Raw genomic sequence first — 17,722 nt, forward strand, 5'->3', positions numbered from 1 at the left:
TAAAATTTTATTTAAAGAGTTTTTTGGTGATGCTCTAACAGATTGTAAATATTTGTTAAATTAGAATATTCTTTGTGTGTCACGCTTTAATATGCTAGTATGCACGATAACGGTATTATAATTGATAAGCTAAGTTAATTACTTAACTTATTTTTTAATCTAAAATTTCGGCATAAACATAAGTTATTTGTATATTGCATTGTCTTATAAAATCTTCATTTTATTCCATTTCAATCCTACCATGAATTATGTATTAATTTTATTTCTTACGTAAGACAATGTATCATCTCATGATCACACATAAAATACGCTTCACCAAAACTTTGAATGCCCTATTGCCCAATTTATTTCCAGAACTTAGATAATTAAATCAATTTATTAAGTATAGTATTATCATAAATATATAGAATGTCTAATTTTCACAAATGTCTATAGTTTGTAAAATAACTTAACTCTGCAATATGAACTTTTTAATAATTTATTAGAAAATATCAACTTCTGTTAATGTAAAAGAATCGAGTACAATGTTTATAAATGACGAGGGATTACATATCATACTCAATTTGAGTTTAGGTGAAAGTGCTTCTTACTAATATATAAGGAAAATTTTAGTAATTTTTCCAAAAACTAAATAGCAGTATGGTTCAAAGTATATCCTAAAAGAGATCATTATTATTGTTATTATCAGTTTTGGAAAATATTCTCTGCTATTATTCCTAAATTTTGTTTTTTTTTGTATTGAAATATATAGTCTTGATAAATTGGAAGAAATTCATGGAGGTACAAAGTAAAAGAATGAATTATTGAATATTTCGAGGAATTATTATAGCAATTAACACGAATACTGGCTTCTTCCCGATTGCAACTTATAATAGTATTAATGTAATCGGAGGAGAAGCAATATATTGGCTTTCACCAAAAAGAACAAACTAATCCAGTCAACCAAGAGCATCAAATGTTGCGTTTACACCATCCATTCCATCGATGGCAAAAAGGTAAAAGAAAGAATGGTGATGAGGTAACTGAGGTTGGTAAAATACTAAAAAGAAAATAAAAAGAAAAGAAGAAAAGCTAATTAAGCATAAAGACAACCGTAGGATAGAGACATCAGAAGTATGGCCGCTTGTTCTTCCTCTCCCATATCGCTTCCTACAGCCATTAATCCTGCCTTGAGAGAAATTCCAAGCTTGGTAGCACCTTTATTATTATTATTGCTACTGTACTTTCTTTTACGCTTCTGTGCTCTTCCTTTGTCCCGACCTAAGAGAGCCAGCTTCTTTGTTTTCCTGTACCTGATCCCACATGCGTTGCAGAGAGACTGGACACCAACCAATTGTCAAAAATTTGAAATCAGGACCACGACAAATAACAATCCGAATAGCTACTCCGTGATAAAATTGAACAGAAGGAATATAATATATATATACCCTAGGGCCAGCTGGACCTCCTCTCCAAAGAGGCGTTCTTGTTGTGTGGCAATCAATACAACTCTTATTCATCTCGTTAAACGTACCTGCTGGTGGACTTTTCATCATCTCCTCAGCCTCTCTTCTCTGTTTCTTTAAAGCAAAGGGAGATTTGATCATAAGTTCCTTCTCTACCTATATATATATATATATTTGGGGGATGAGAGAGAGAGCAAAAAGAGCAAAAGCTTACTCAGTACTCACTTTTGTCTTCACATCCATTGTAGCCAATTAGCAGCTATAAGAAAGGAATGAAGGTTGAGCCCTGTGGCCAGGATCAAGTGCGTTGTACGTAAGTGACTTTAAAACATCGATCTTTTGGTCGATTTATCACCGGTATTAACGCAGCAAGGAGTACATCGCTAGACAGAGATTTAATTAGCGAACAAAGACACAAATTATTTAGTACTGATCGTTCAAAAGGGGAATTGAAGAAGCTGGCCACTGGGTGAGAGAAGAGGAGAGGATCACAAACTGTAACCTATGTTTGAGCCAATGGATCGGAGAAACTGGCAACGAAGGGAAACTACAACAACAACAACAACAACCTATATATAAAGACATATGTCCTTTTAAATAAATACCTCCAGAACTACTTCTCAAAATTTAACAAATAAATAGATATCATAATAACACCTGAACTTGATTTTTTTCAAAAAAAATAATATCTTGGGGCTGCACACTCCTTTTTAACTCCTCTTGTGGTGGGCAGCTGGACATATCAATAGACGATAAGAGTTCTTTCCTAATATTTTTTATGTCTTAGTTTCTTTTAATAAAATAAATAATTAAGATTAAATTTTAATTTTAATATTGATAATTAAGTAAGTTTTCTTCACTTTACTAATACTTAAATTAATTTGTTTCACTAAATTTAAAAGATTGGGAGAGATTTAAGAGAAAAAACTAAAAAAAATATATATCCTTTTTTAATATTACTATTCGCCGATTAATTTTGCTTACTCGTAAAGTCTTTTAAGATCTGCAAGGATCTAGAATCGAATTATTACTATCACATCATCGAAAACTTTATGTTTAGAGGATAAAGAGGGGCCTGACGATTTTTGTGGTTTGTTAAAAGGAAAATGATGTTCTCACACATTAGCGCACAAACGTTTGCACAAAACGGTGCGTTTTTTGCACCTTTAAAAGGCTCTTCGTACGTGCACAACAACACACACGCTCTTCCCAGCTCCTCCCACTCGCGTATGCCTCCTTTCACTGCAACAAAAACCCAGCAGCTTCCTCATTCTCTAGACACCATTCTCCCTCGTCCTCGGCTCTGTACTTCCTCATTCTCGCTAGATATGTTTTGCCACACTCTCTCGGCTCCGATCACCCTCATTCTCGGTGGCTCTATTTCCCTCATTGTCTCGGTTTCGATCTGCCTCAATCTCTCCCTCAATCTCTCGATCTCAGTTTCATCACTCTCTCTACCCCAACACAACCGAATTAACGGAGCTTGTTAAGGTTAGTGTTCAATTTATTGCTTTAATTTGTAATTAATTGAAAATTAATTATTTTGCCCCATTTCGGCCACTTGGATTTTGAATGGTTATTGTTGAGGGTATAGTGATTTTGGGTTGTATTGATATTAGCTTTGGATTTTGAACGAATTGATTTATTTTTCCTATTTCGGTCATCTAGGAAAATCAAAACACATTGCATGTATTATATAAATGCTTCAAGATTTGTAAAGAAAAAGAATTTAAATAAATTATCGTTGTTACTTTCAGATCTGGTCGTATATACGTAATTGACACACAAAAAAATCCAAGGGCTCCCTCTTTGCATAAAGTTGTTGAGCCTGCAGATATTGTACAGAAGACAGGATTATCTTATCCTCACACGGCTCATTGCCTTGCTTCTAGTGATATCCTGGTGTCATGCCTTGGAGATAAGGATGGAAATGCTGAGGGAAATGGATTTCTTCTCCTTGACTCAGAATTCAATGTGAAAGGAAGGTAAAACAATAGATTTGTGTAAACTTGAGCTACTATCTTGCTTTTTTTCATGCTATTCACTATTCTAAATAATGTAAACTTGAGCTTAAAAAACAGATTCATGCAAGTGATGTTGCAAATTATTTGAACAATGTGAGGCGGTGATATTCTTTGTCATTAGTTCAGCAAATAAAAAATATTCAGATGTGATTGACAAACATTATTAGATAGATATTAAGTTTGCAGGAGATAGTCGACAAAAACCTTGAGAGCAACATTGTTGTGTGTTGCTATTTTTTTCTTTTGGAATTGATTAGTAGCTGGTGTGTCCTATATTGTTTCCCTGTCCAGTTGCTTAACGCTCATTAACTATTACGACTTTTTTTATCTCCTTGTCAGTTGCTTAAATTGGTTGGATATTTCTATCACAATGTCCTCTAGCATGAGTGAAGTTCCAAATCCACATATAAAAACTTGTGAAAAGTGCTGCAATGATAAGATCTTACGAACTTCGCGCACAAGAGAGAATCTGAATCGTAAGTTTTGGAAGTGCAAAGGATGTGGGGCATTTGAATTAGACGACGATCGGAAGAACAGTGAATATACTGTGTGTCGAGGGGTGGAAGATCGAAATATGAACGAGATTAAAATTGATCTCTTACTAGGAGAAGTGCGCAAGCTGGGGCATCAAATGGAATGCTTGTCTTTTAAATTTGAATTGCTTGAAAGAGAACTTTAACAAAGTTCGCAACCAAGTATTATTGTAAAATATGTCCCACAAATAATTATATGTATTTTAATATGTATTGTATTTAAATTGTATATTCAACTAATGTATTAACTTCTCTTATTTGCAATGAAAATTACGTTTATGGTTGAAATATTATTTTCTGTTATTTGCAACTTTGCATTAAATCGTGTATAACTTTTGGTTCACAAGGAAAAGTTTGAACTAATTTCAATGGACAAGGAACCTCACGTTGTAGTGATACCATTCCCAGCACAAGGTATTGCTGAACATGGAATCAAGGTCACATTTGTTAGCACCGAGCATATGCACGCCAAAATCACGGCTTGAATGCCACAGAAAGCTTAACATTTCCCCCTTCCCAATCAAACCATTTTCAGCTGCAAAACCATGTTGCAAATGCACTGCATAATCACTCACAAATCTCTAAGCCACATGAACAGACCAAGCAACTGGGTTTTCTCATATTTCATTCAACTTGACAAAAATCGCATAGACTAACAATACTCTTGCAATGGCTGCAAACAACTCACTTTTGTAATAAATTGAACAACACAATCAACATTAATCGGCAATTGCAATATATGCTCTGTAAAATTTAAATAGAATAAATTAAGAACTAAACAGAACCTAATTGCTCAAAGGCTCACAAAATTCGGCAAATATGACAAAAATTAAGATCCACGTTAGGCTAGGTGAAGTACCCGAAATGGGGCAAAATACTACTGCTGAGATCGAGAGATTGAGGGAGAGATTGAGGGAGATCGATGCCGAGAGAGTGAGGGAGAATGAAGCCACCAAGAATGAGAGAAAACCGAGCTAAGAGAGTGAGGACAACCGAGAACGAAGCTGTTGCTGTGTGGAGAACGAAGCTGCTGGGTTTTTGTTGCAATGAAAGGAGCCTTTTAGAATGAAAATCGAGTTGCACAGTTGCAGTGAAAATCGAGCTTTTGTAGTGAAGGGAGAACAAAACGTAACGTGCGTGTGTCTTGTTTGGTGCACGTACGAGGAACCTTTTAAAAGTTGTCGTTTTGTGCAAACTTTTGTGCTCATATTTGTGAGAATATCGCTACTGTTGTTAAAAATGCATTAACGAATATGCAGGATTATATTACCGGGGTCGATGTGACACGGACCAGGTCTACCGTCTACATATGTTAAGAGTCTACACATGGGTCCAGAATTTTGGGGTAAGCTTATGTTACATTTGGTTTTTTTTTTTTTTTTTGATGTTCTGGGCCTTCTGGCATACGTATATGTGTGTGTGTGTGTGTGTGTGTGTATATATCTATATATTTTAATACTTAATTTGGTCGGTACGTAAGTGGATCTATTTGCACTGCCGCTCAGTAAAACGCTGAGTGACCAGGCAAACAGCCTAGCAAGTCAAGGAATTATAATTGTCTAACAGAAGTTTTTTACACAAATTATTTCATCTTCAACTAATCAGCTCATGTCAATTATACGATGTCTAAGGTTTAGTTCCAACTGTGAAGAATTAACTTTTTTAAAATTCAGATTTTAGGTTTGAACTTGTGAGTTAATAATAATAATAATAATAATTAGGGTGCTGTTAAGTTACATGATAATGTAACTTACATTCATCCAAAATGTATATTTAGTGACCTAAAAAATAGTTTAGTTGATTCTATTTTTAATTCACTAATTACAATTTAATGGACCATGTAAGTTATATTATAATGTAACTTAACAAGGTCCTAATAATTATCATCATTATCATGCTAATTATGCAAATGAAGATGCCTTATTATAAGATAGACTGACACCCCCAACCAATTTAGGGAAGACCAAATAACCTTATAACCACATATTTGGATCAGACTAATTCTATTAGCTAATTAATTAAATTTAAATATTAGCTATTTTGAGAGTAAAAAAAATGTTAATAATGCGCATTTATTCCGTGCACGGTGATTTTACACAATTTTTAATTTACTACTTGACTGTCTGTGCATAACGGAACTACAGCATTTGAAATATATATTTCTTTTACGATGATTTACTCTCTCTATATATATAATGAAGGTCAGCCACCCTAGCACTACACCAATGTGTGCGGTTGCGACAGGAGACAGATTCACTGATTAGAAAAAAGAACCAGTTGTTTGTTTTGTTGTTCAAGGTAGATTTAAAAAGTAAGCCCAGACGACGATGCAAGATGAGACAAACCCGAGCCATTTGTTCAGGTTTATATGCAGAGACGGCCAGCCATTTCTTTTTATTCTTTTTTGTCTCGCAGTCTACACATAAAGTCTGATATAGGGGAGGAGGAACCCACGATACGGAACAAATAAATTGACACCCTTCACAACCGTAATGTGGTCCAAAAGCCCTGCAAATACCAAAACAACCCACAAATATTACGGAGTGATATGGCTGCTCTGCCTCCCACTAAAAAATTCAAAAATAAAAAAACCTGATGCGTTATGTTTTTTTTTTTTTTTTACTCATTTCACCTTTTAATATTTTTCAACAAAATCCGTGGGATCGAGCCAGGAACTTTTGATGATACCAGCTCGCAAACTAACACATTAACGATAAAGAATCGGAAGTATGACCAGCGCGCTGTCTCATTTTAAAAAGAACATGCTCTCTCTGAACTCAGTAAGCACCTTGATGACATAAAATCATAACTAACGCTGCTTTTTCTTAAACTAGTTCCAGAAGATGCAACAAGTGATTGAAGTTTTGCAAGAGCAATCAGATTTTGAAGTGGAGGCACCAGTTTTTAGCAAATTTTAAAGGCTATCGGTTTTACAAGAACAATTTGTCATTTTAGGTCAGAAGTTTTTGCAAAAACTGATCGTTCATCCACAATCAAGTTATTCTTAATTGATTAACCCAAAAAGATCCCAGTATTATTTTTAAATTTAACCAAATTTACAAAAATACACACACACACACACACACACACACATATATAGTGTTGTTCATCGCACTAGGTCACTACCACAGACTTAAAACTTAGAATGTACATAACCAATCACTAGTCTAGAGGTGATACAATTAATACATGACAATTGCTTCCTCAACTAAGCAGCAACAGTCTCTAATTCTCTATCACATCTTCAATTTCTGACCTCTTTGTCCGAGCCTTGAACAAAGATCAGCAAGCAAAGATAAGAAAGAGGCAATGAAGCACAGCATACATGACAATATGAGAACCGCCCAGTCTCGGAAGGTTTTCTTCGGTGAGTGGCCCCTGTCTGATATTAGCAGTGCCCTGTATATAGCTTCAGCTATGGAGTAGGCTGTAACGGGGTCACATTCTTCTGCGGGAAATCCATATTCTGTGAGGCACACTATGTCGTACACTCCACTGATCTCAGATACACCAAGATATTCACATATTTTCAACCTGGCATCGAGCCTCTCCTCAGTTGATAACATGTCACCATGTGTCAAGATCAAGATGGGATTTTCATCTGCAGTCACAGTAGAAATAAAAGCCCATAATGTAAAATTTTTGGTTTTAACATTATGCTACTACAGTATAAAGGTTTATAGTATACTATTCAGCTGACATTGAGTCATCTTTTTTATCACACGGATTGCTTTAATGAGCTTAGCTGCTATTTATGAGAAGAGATGCTAATTAATTAATCCCTTCATAAAAACAAAAAGTAGCACCGATTATCCAATAAAGATGGTATAAATCAATAGAAGCTCAATTTGTCCATTGACTGTGATCTAAATGGTCAATTTTTGGTACAGTATATCTGGCCATGCATTATGACTCAATAGTTACAGATACGAGTCGAGATAGCAGCATTAAACAAAAAAGGGGAAAAAAAAAGAAAAAGAAAGAAAAACGTCATACGAGGAGCAAGGACTCTAGGCATCAGCTACATTATCGACGAAATGATACGAGGATCGGACTCTTCACTGAGAATCGATGAATTGAAACTTGTGGTTTTTTAGTCTGAAATTACTGTGCAACAAGTTTTGCTAAAAAAGCACTAATAAGGATTGGTGTCCTAATATGTGCTTCAGGAAAGCTTCAATGCGATGCCAACTTCAACAAGTTAGTAATCGATTAAGTATATGTGGCTATAAAACAATCATAATTACATGTAATAAAGCAAGTACTAAGAGAAACAAACCAAGATACAGAAGGAAATCTTACTGCATTTTCTCAAACCAGGTGCACTGAAGAGCCGTTTGGTGGCATCTAAAGGCTTGGAATCACCCGCTTTTAAAGCTTTATAGATCTCAGCTATGTTAGATACTACCATTGCGAAATCCACCCTCCTAAGCACGTACTTAGGAGATGATTTTAAGTCATCAATTTCTGCATCGTTTTTCATTAATGCACAATCATCTGATCTCAAGCACCGCTGATTATGATGTACCCCTTCGCTCATCCAAGATGACAGTTCCTCTAGACCTTCATGCACTCGATTGTAATTAAACCCCCTGGAATCGTACACACAAAATCCACTTTGCAGTGACCTCATCACATTGTGCTCTTCCATATACATAGTTATGGTGTGCGAAGAATTTCCTGCAATGGAAAAATGATAACTACATCAGCATAATGTAATGTGAAATCAGGATCTCTCTTGATTCAGTTTTCTACATCATATCCCACGTGTTCATTAGTGATAATTTATAGTTGAGATTTAACTATCTTCATATATATATATATATATATATAGTTACCAATTATCCAAGTATTTTGCTCAGAGAAAACTCAGATCATGAGAAAATCGCTTGCAGCTTACCCGATGATGTTTGAGCGAAGAGTACAAGTCCAGAACGACTAAGAACACTGTACATAAGGTTGACAAGCGAGCTTTTTCCTGAACCAGAGAAACCCATCAAGAGAATGGTGATCACTGGAGGAATGTCCATTCCTCCCTTTTGAATCCCTCCAATTGGTATCCAGAAGTCACCAGAACGATAGCTGAGAAACTTGTGTCGAAGCTCATTGAGTCCGTCCGGTGCAATCAGGGCCAACCTCTCCATTTCTCTAAGCACTCTGAGCCTAGGTGTCAGTGTTGAAACATTGGGGAGGTCAAGCTTGAGTTTAACGCATTCATCAAACTTTGCTGCTGATCTCCACCAACAATACACCAATCCAGAAGGGTCGTACTCATCTACCTCACCGCAAGATAGTTGGCTTTTCATCTCTCTTTTTTGATACACCGCTGGTTGTATGGTATGGTAGTAATGCAGGGACAGGGTCATAGTTAATAGTAGTAACTGGGCTCTTGGTTTGGTTCTAAAACAATAGCACCGCCTTGCTCACGTAGTGGCACTGTTGTAGTAAGTATCAAAGGGTAAAGACACCGTGAGCTGTCCAAAATAGTACCGCCTTGCTCGCGTGTTAAGTAAGGAAGGTTGGAACAACAGTTTGGTTCTAAAACAATAGTGGCACTGTTGTAGTAAATATCAAAGGGGAAAGACACCATGAGCTTGTCCAAAAATAGTACCGCCTTGCCCAAGTGTTAAGTATGGAAGTCGGTTTAAAGCATGAGGTTACTTCCAAGATCTTTCTAGATACCCCCGCTTACACGATCATCGATCATTCATCACGAAATAAGTTAATGCAAAGATGGGCATTTTCGTCGGAATGATTTATGTACTTGGCAGGAAAACGTCTACAGCCGTCGTATTACTGGAGGAAACTTCGCTTGTCAAATCCATGCCGTCGTCTTCTTAGTAAGACGGCGTCATATTTCACCGTCTAATTTACCATCCAATTTACTATGCGACTCAGAAATCTTCAGAAGTTTACAAAATTCTAGAAGACTTTAAAGCGCTCAGAGGATTGCAGATGCAGCAACTATGGTGCGTTTATTAATTGAAAATAAGAATCGAATAAAACTAGAATAGATTAAAATGAGAGTTAGAATTAGGGATGTCAATGGGGGTGGGGAGGGGACCAATCTCCCTGTATTTATTTTCGATATTTTGCGTATGTCCCTGTTCTTTTCCATCCTCATTAAAATTATTTAAGAAAATTTTCATTCTCTCCTCGAATAATAACAGGGGATCCCTGAGGGTCCCCGATCCCCGAATAATTAATATATATTTTTTATTTTTGATTTTGAGTTAATCATATTAAACTAAAAAATTCAAATAAAAATAAAGTTTGAAATATATCTTAAATTAATATCCATTATAAAAATCACATACATTAAATTAGTAAGTAACGTAGCATGCAAAGGATACAAACTATCGTGAACAAATTAATAGCCTAATACAAAATTGTTATAAATAAAATTAAATTTAGATTCAAAATTAACTTTTCAATGGTGGCGTGGACACTTTATAAATGTGGATTATTTTCTTTACAACACAATAGTTAAGTCAAAGCAAATCAAGAACAAATATTATATTAGATTAGATATTAAAATTGTGATTTGTTGTGGGCAATTATAACATCTAAAAATAAATAAAAAATAGATTTAAGATAAATAAAAAATAGATTTAAGTTTAAAATATTTAATGAATATTAAAATTAAAACAAAAGTTTTGGGCTAATATAATCTGTCCGGTCTTTTTAATATCCTAAATAAAAATTTAGGACTTTAATTAGTTAATTAGGCCTAAAAGTTTAATAATATAAATATTTTAATATTTTTTTATTTTTACCAATACTTATAATTTTATAATTCAAATTTTATTATTTATTTACTAGTAATTTTAAAAAATAAAAATTAAATTAAAAATTAAAATGGGGAAATGGGTAGAGGATGGGGATTCCACCTCATCCCCGTCCCCTCCCTGAATAAGAAATTGGGTAAAAAAATTTCCTCGTCCCTTCCTCGAATAAGAAATTGGGTATGAAATTATCTCCATACCCTTCCCGAATGGGAAAAATCCCCGAGGGTACCCGTTCCCGTGGGAATTTTTGCCATCCCTAATTAGAATAAGATATTAACATATATAAAAGCCGTAATGATAAATATTCCTGTATTTATTTTATATATCTTGAAATTTAAGTGAATTATTGTAAGTAATGTTCTTAGGTTGCGTTTGGTATATTGTATTATATTATTTTAATGCTAATGTATTGTATTATTAGGGTTTCGGGTCCGAGTATCGCAATGCTCGGACCCGGCTCAGATGCTCAAGCAAGTCGGGTACCCGGATTTTGTATTTTTTAATATTATATATGCATAGTTTTTTATTTTTTTTGTAATTTTATAAGTTTTAATTTATTTCAATAAAGTTTAACATGAAAATATAAACTTTAAGTGTTTAAAACTTTAGATATGTGTAATGGATGAGTCAAATAAATATAAATATTTAAAATAATATATATTTTTTAAAATATTTTTTTAATAAAATATGGGTTCGAGCAATGTTTCGAGTTTATCAATTAAGACCGGCTTGGCTTCATCCCAGGCCAAGTAACAACGCCCAAGTATGGTTTGGGTTCTAATCGGGGACCACACTCGAGCGGATATTTTTGCCACCCTTATGTATTATATCGTATTGCGTTAGCACTGTATTATAATAATATTGTACAATGTTTGGTGCTACATTGTATTGTATTAATTTTTTAAAATTAATTTAAATAAGTTTTATATTATATTAATATTATATATTATATATTTAAATATATTATTATTTATATTATTAATTTTAAATTGATATTATTCACATTTAAATATTTATTATTAGTCATAATAAATTATAAATTTAATAATAAATTATAATATAAAAATATAATATTATTAAATAAAAAATTATATATTTATTAATTTGTATTAATAATTATAATGTAAAAATAAAAAGTATATAATATCATATTATATTAAAAAGTTATATTTATTTATTTATTATTATTATTATTATAAAGCAAAAGCAAAAGAAAAAGAGCAAAAAAAGCAAGCAAAAAAAAAAAAGCAAGCTAACTGCCGCATCAGACGCGACTCATAGTAACTGCCACATTAGCACTAACCCATTTTCATTTTTTTCTAAATATAGTACTAGTATTAATTTAATATAAATCATATTTTAATACTCCATAATATAATATATTAAACATACCTTAGATAATTGTTATTATAAAAATAATAATAACAATAATAACAACAGCAACTGATGAAATCAAAAAAAAAAAAAACAACTGCTAATAACAATAATAATCGCGAGATCGACGGCTGGCAAAGGGTCAGCGGTTGCTGGCTTTGATTTTGGGGTGCTGCAATGCCGATTTGATGACTTGGGGTTGCTGCCGCTTCGATGCGAGAACGACGGCGGATGCTGCTGCTTCGACGCGAGATCGATGGCTTGCTGTTAGCGACTGCGCGACCAGTGACGGCAGATGCAACAGTTCAGTTTTTTCAAATGAGGGTAAATTGGAAAATATAGAAAATTGGGGAGGGTTTTTTAATATCCCCGAAGAAATCAAGTTTTTGTTCCTGTGGAACCCATTAACTCATTCTCATTCTCGTTCTCCTACCCATTTTAAAAGTAAAACAATAGTAACAATTCCGATTCTACATTCCTCAAACCTACAAATAAAACTACCTTTAAGCCCTTCCATCATTATTAATTAACAGCGTGTGCGCAAAATGGGGGATGCCGGGATGGTTCCGTACCTGGTTCCAATAGAAATCAACACTTAACAAGCAGGCATAATGACCTAGAAGTTACCGAAACAATACAATACACTTCATTAATCCTAGTATATTTTGCATAATACACAACCAAAATTCCTTCTTCAAACTAAAAAATATGCTTATCTTGGTCAAATACAAAATCATGCCAGCACTAAGAAAGAAAAGAAGAAGAAAACACCTCTAAGAGAACAGAAATATATCTATTTTCTGTCATTGCTCTTAGTCATAAACCAGTAAACAGCACAAGTTTAAATCGGCAGCAGCATGCCCCACTCTTGCTTTCAGGAACTAGGACACTGAAAAAAAAAAGACTACTAAAAGAAAACGAAAAGAGACTATACTGTGTAATTTCCCCATCTTTGTTCACCACTCTTTTACTTGACCCTTGAAAATGACACATTACTCAGCCTATCTTCAACCAATTTTGAATCTGGACCAAAACTAGATCAAAGAACAGCAAAAGGAGCCTCCCCCCACATGAAATTGATGATCATAGACACCAGACCTGGACTCTGAACTTCATTCCACATCCAATTGTTTTCCTGCAAATCACAAACAGTGTCATGTTGAAATCAGGAACATTTTTATTTTTCTAAAGATGGGTCAAACTCATAAATCCACCTCTTAATATTTGACCTACTTAAACCCCAAGTACCAGAAAGAAAATGTTCACTGTCTAAATGACCAAAAGCAACACCTAACACCAGTCCCAAGTAAAATATCCTATCTTACTGCTAGTATATCGCTAGGCAAGCGTCTGGCCAGTTCCAACTATAACACACCCAAAGTGTTGCATCCAGTATAATTTATCAAACTAATTCCACCTATCCAATTAAATCAAAACATGTGATTTTTCTTTTCTCAGAATGTTGTTAATGAAAAAAAAATTCCAACCAATGGTTAGGCAATACCCCGCCAGAAGGTACTGTCCACCTAGCACTTCCCAACTCAACTTCTGTTTGTAAGTACATCTAAAACAAATGGTTGTGGACTGAATGGTTACAAACCTTCAACCAAAGTTGAATCCACCAGATGGAACAGGAAGTCCATTGCCTGCAAAGCCAAATCCAGCTTGGGTAGCATCACCTGGGGGTAAAGGCTCGTCTTCATCCTCCTCCACCCAATATGTCTCAAGAATCTTCACTGCCTTCTCGTATATCTCAGTGTTGTCATGACTCTGAAGGTTTTCAATCTTTTCCAACCCCTCCGCATCATCAATAGCTTGGGCAAACAAGTTTACACCACCTGTGTTACCCATATTCTTCTCAGCTTCCCCAGCCTTCAAAATGTTCTCAAGCCCTTCCAGGCAAACTGTTACAATTCTAGGGTCCGGACAGTTTAGTAGATCACATAGTGGCTTGATGCACCCTTGGCTCACCAAGAACCTACCAAATAATAAAATGATTATTAGTATGTATGAAAACAATAAAGAAGGCAAACAAGTTCTTGACACGTAAAAGAATTTATACTTAATTTGCTCATTACTGCCACCAGATGTCGCATTTGAAATAGCCCATGCAGCCTCTTTCTTGATCTCAAACTCAGCATTTAGAAGCAGATTAACAAGGGGCCCTATGATACCAGCTTCAATTATGGCCTGTATGTTTTTCAGGCAACAAAGCTCATAAATGCAATAAAAATATCTGCAGCTTTATGATAACAATATGGATGACTTGCTCACCTGTATCTGATTTACATTTCCAGCAGTGATGTTTGAAATGGTCCAACAAGCTTCCTTCTTGATGCTCTTCTTATAATTTTGTGTTAACAGGTCCAAAAGGCATGGCAGAGCTTGATGGTTTATTATACACTGTCAAAAAATAAAGGGATCAAACACCACTCAGAAAGCAAATAGCCAAATACACAAAACGCAGAACTACAAGCTCAAGCATTTTCTTTCACCATAGACAAGAATTTGCTACATAATCCAAGGTTTAAATCTTCTATTAGCCTAACAAATCCTTCCAAAACCATTAAGAGATATTCATAGCATAGCAAAGAGAGAATTGAGGAATAAATTTTGTTTAACCTCACAATCTGCTTAGCAGATATTACTGAAAGAACTAATTGAGCTTTAACTAAGAATATTATAAAAGCCACATTCTACAGCAAACAAACAATATCACCAATCACAAATTAAAGTAGTGCCCTGCTGATAAGTGATCCTCTAATCAGGCAATCTGAGGCCCAAGAGAGCAGGGCAGACTTATACTAAGATACAGCTGATATAAACTTTAAATACAATGGGGATTATTTTTAGAACCAGAAAAAGCAGCAGATACAAACCAAGTTACCTCCAAGAACAATTAATTGAAAACAGCAAGTCAAGATACACGCCTAGAACGTACTCCCACAAATGTCTAGTATGTCTCACTAGATCATTTCAACTTCCATATTTTGTATGAACTAATACAAGTAACATCCAAACAATTTCATCATTCCACTACGAAAAAAAACCAAGAAGTGATGTAGAAGTACAAGCCCAAATATTATCAAAGTTATTTGGTTCTGATATTAAAACCACTACCTTGTCATGAAAGAAAGCACTTTCCCAATAGAATGTCATTTCAAAAATTGGATGAGTATAATGTTTTAGAGCCTAAAAATACCTGAGTCTGCATATCATCACCAGTGACAATATTTCCAACTGTGCGAAGAGCCGGGATGAGCACTGATGGAGATGGATGACTGCCAATAAGAAGAAAGGTTAATAGGATTCAGATTTCACAAGTGATATCTCGTTAAAACTCATGGAAAATGAAATACTGGCACCGAAAAGAACATGAAATACCAGTTACACCAAAAAGAACATGCAATACTCACCGTAAAAGTTCAACTAGGCGGGGGCAAACACCTGCCTCAATAACAGCTTGGATTTTGTCATTGGTACCATCTGAAAGATAAGATAGTGCCCAGCAAGCATCTGTGAGCACTTCATCATCATTTGAATGTATAAGACGCTCCAGAGCTGGAAGGGCAGGCCTTGTCTGTTCATAGAAATTCAAAAGCACCAGTTATCAGCAACAATATCAGGAAACCAGAATAAGGGGTAAAAGCACATAAAGCCCAAAAGTTTTACTTAAAGGTCCAACCTGCTCAAACAAAGGCTGTGGTTTGCCCCTGCAGAAGTTCGATAATGTCCATGTTGCATTTCTCAACATAGAAAGCTTGGCATGCTCATTGAATTGTGCCAGCAATGGCATCAAGGCCCCATTACTAAGAACAAGATCACGGCATTTAGGTGAGTCACCAGCAACATTTCCCAATGCCCAAACAGCCTACAATCCCAAATATACATTTTAGACTAAATATCAATGAAAGAAGAAAAAATGCGATAAAGAAGCATAAGTTAAGACAGGACCATATGCAACCTATACCTGCTCACGAACATCATCGGTGGGAGAACTTAGAAGTCTGACAAATATGGGGACAGCCCCATGATCAATCACCACTCTGGTGTTTTCTGATGTTCCAGAAGCAATATTTGTAAGAGCCCAGGCAGCCTCAAACTGAACAGCACCAAAACAACAAGAGAAGAAACAATGGAAAAAAAATTGGTCAACAAATAAACTAATTAAAATGCATTCAAATCTCAAGTCAAAACAACACATGAAATAATTGAAACCTGAAGCTGTGGAAAGTCATCCCTTGAAAGAAACTCTATAAAGCGAGGAACAACACCGGATTGTATAACTTCATTAATTGGAGGACTGCGTTCTGAATACAATTAAAAACACAACCAAGTACACAACTTGAGGGGGAAAGAAAAAAGAAGAAAAGAAAAGAAAGGATAAAAAAACTCCATCATACGCATATAAAAGATGCAATATCAAACCTATTGAGAGTAACTTCCGGAACTGAGTGGTTGCGTCGAGCTGTATGTTTCTATCATCAGACCAAACGCCTGCAACCATAGCTGGAAGACTTTCTAACTGCAATTGGATTATAAAGAACATAGGATCCATTGGTTTCAGGAGAGAAAAGCAGACAAAACAGTCAATCCAACACCATAACATGGCCTAAAATCTAGGTCTCAATAACTGAGAAGCTTCAATTTTGTATTCGACTGCGTGGTCACTTACTTTATGCATCACTAACAAAAAGAATAAACAAAAAGTGGACAAAACGTAAACCCTAATCGTCACTTGAAATTCGACATGTTAATTTCAGACGACAAATTATCAAGAAAAAGAAAGGAAGAAAGAAAGAAAAAGTGAAGCAACAAGACCTTCTTGTTATCGAGAGCGGCGGAGTTGGTAAGTGGTTGGTGAGCTTGAAGTCCCTCGCGTCGCTTCTTGAGCAAGCTTTCTTCTCTCTTGTTCTTTCGGATCTCCACCATATTGTCTTCTCTCCTCCTCCGTCCCTCTTCCGCATCTACGGCTACCTTGTATTTGCTCCTGCGAACCTCGGTTCTTGCGTTCGGTCTAAGCGACATGTCGTTTTTTCTTTCTTTCTTTTTGTGCGTGTGTGTTTAGAAATTCTAATCGAATCTAGTAATCGGAAACACTAAAATGCTTTGAGATAGCCGCTGAATCTGATCGGTTGGTTTTGCAAGAAAGAAAAGAGGGAAAGGAAAGAGAGCAGCAACGATGTACTGAGGAAAAGAGTGCGAGAGACGAGACGACAGATGACGATGAGGCGGATTTTGGATTTTTATTCGAATGAAATTGATGATCTGATTCAAATCGGACGGAGAAGAAACGACGAGGTCGATGTCATTATAAAGGGGTTCAACTAACTCTTAATGTGCAATTAGGCCTAAATGAAGATTTAATTACGTAAATGCCATTGAATTTTGAATTTGAAGTGGGGGCAACCCTAACGACCCTCTGCCGTAATGGCTTAAAATAATGAGAAAAAACAGACCATTTGAATGGACAAATTCTTTTTCTTTTTCTTTTTCTTATATATAAGTATTTGTAGTTTGAAAAATGAAGAAGACGCATGCCAAATAAAGAAATTAAA

The 17,722-nt window shown here is 35.2% G+C and overlaps 3 protein-coding genes and 1 long non-coding RNA gene across 8 annotated transcripts; 1 reads left to right on the top strand and 3 right to left on the bottom strand.

The window, feature by feature from the left end:
- Positions 1-832: 832 nt before the first annotated feature.
- On the bottom strand, positions 833-2,219 carry LOC102623069 (GATA transcription factor 16-like). Of its 5 annotated transcripts, none has more exons than XR_001508365.3 (3): positions 1,660-2,219; positions 1,428-1,559; positions 833-1,318 (listed from the first exon to the last, which is right to left on the bottom strand). XR_001508365.3 is itself a non-coding variant. In XM_006479972.4 (3 exons), exons 1-3 carry the CDS (start codon positions 1,686-1,688, stop codon positions 1,076-1,078), a joined length of 387 nt encoding a protein of 128 aa, XP_006480035.2. In that variant the 5' UTR covers positions 1,689-2,189; the 3' UTR covers positions 833-1,075. The 5 variants fall into 5 exon arrangements, 3 of the variants coding, with proteins under 3 accessions (XP_006480035.2, XP_006480034.2, XP_006480033.2); XR_001508366.3 differs by having other exon boundaries at positions 1,428-1,553; positions 1,660-2,218; XM_006479972.4 differs by having other exon boundaries at positions 1,428-1,553; positions 1,671-2,189.
- Positions 2,220-3,217: 998 nt separating this feature from the next.
- Positions 3,218-4,289, top strand: LOC127901376 (uncharacterized). Its single transcript, XR_008053530.1, has 2 exons — positions 3,218-3,430; positions 3,809-4,289. It is a non-coding gene; the product is annotated as an uncharacterized LOC127901376 (long non-coding RNA).
- Positions 4,290-6,989: 2,700 nt separating this feature from the next.
- LOC102624124 (uncharacterized) lies at positions 6,990-10,018 on the bottom strand. The gene is made up of 3 exons (XM_006479975.4): positions 8,903-10,018; positions 8,305-8,682; positions 6,990-7,603 (listed from the first exon to the last, which is right to left on the bottom strand). Exons 1-3 carry the CDS (start codon positions 9,366-9,368, stop codon positions 7,239-7,241), a joined length of 1,209 nt encoding a protein of 402 aa, XP_006480038.2. The 5' UTR covers positions 9,369-10,018; the 3' UTR covers positions 6,990-7,238.
- Positions 10,019-12,787: 2,769 nt separating this feature from the next.
- Positions 12,788-17,450, bottom strand: LOC102624413 (importin subunit alpha). The gene is made up of 11 exons (XM_006479976.4): positions 16,986-17,450; positions 16,593-16,689; positions 16,383-16,474; positions 16,135-16,266; positions 15,850-16,035; positions 15,581-15,744; positions 15,367-15,445; positions 14,439-14,567; positions 14,227-14,354; positions 13,765-14,142; positions 12,788-13,299 (listed from the first exon to the last, which is right to left on the bottom strand). The coding sequence occupies exons 1-10, from the start codon at positions 17,190-17,192 to the stop codon at positions 13,767-13,769; spliced, it is 1,590 nt and encodes a 529-aa protein (XP_006480039.1). The 5' UTR covers positions 17,193-17,450; the 3' UTR covers positions 12,788-13,299; positions 13,765-13,766.
- Between the last annotated feature and the right edge of the window lie 272 nt (positions 17,451-17,722).

This window comes from Citrus sinensis, chromosome 3 (assembly GCF_022201045.2).
Source record: "Citrus sinensis cultivar Valencia sweet orange chromosome 3, DVS_A1.0, whole genome shotgun sequence".
Taxonomy (NCBI): Eukaryota; Viridiplantae; Streptophyta; class Magnoliopsida; order Sapindales; family Rutaceae; genus Citrus; species Citrus sinensis.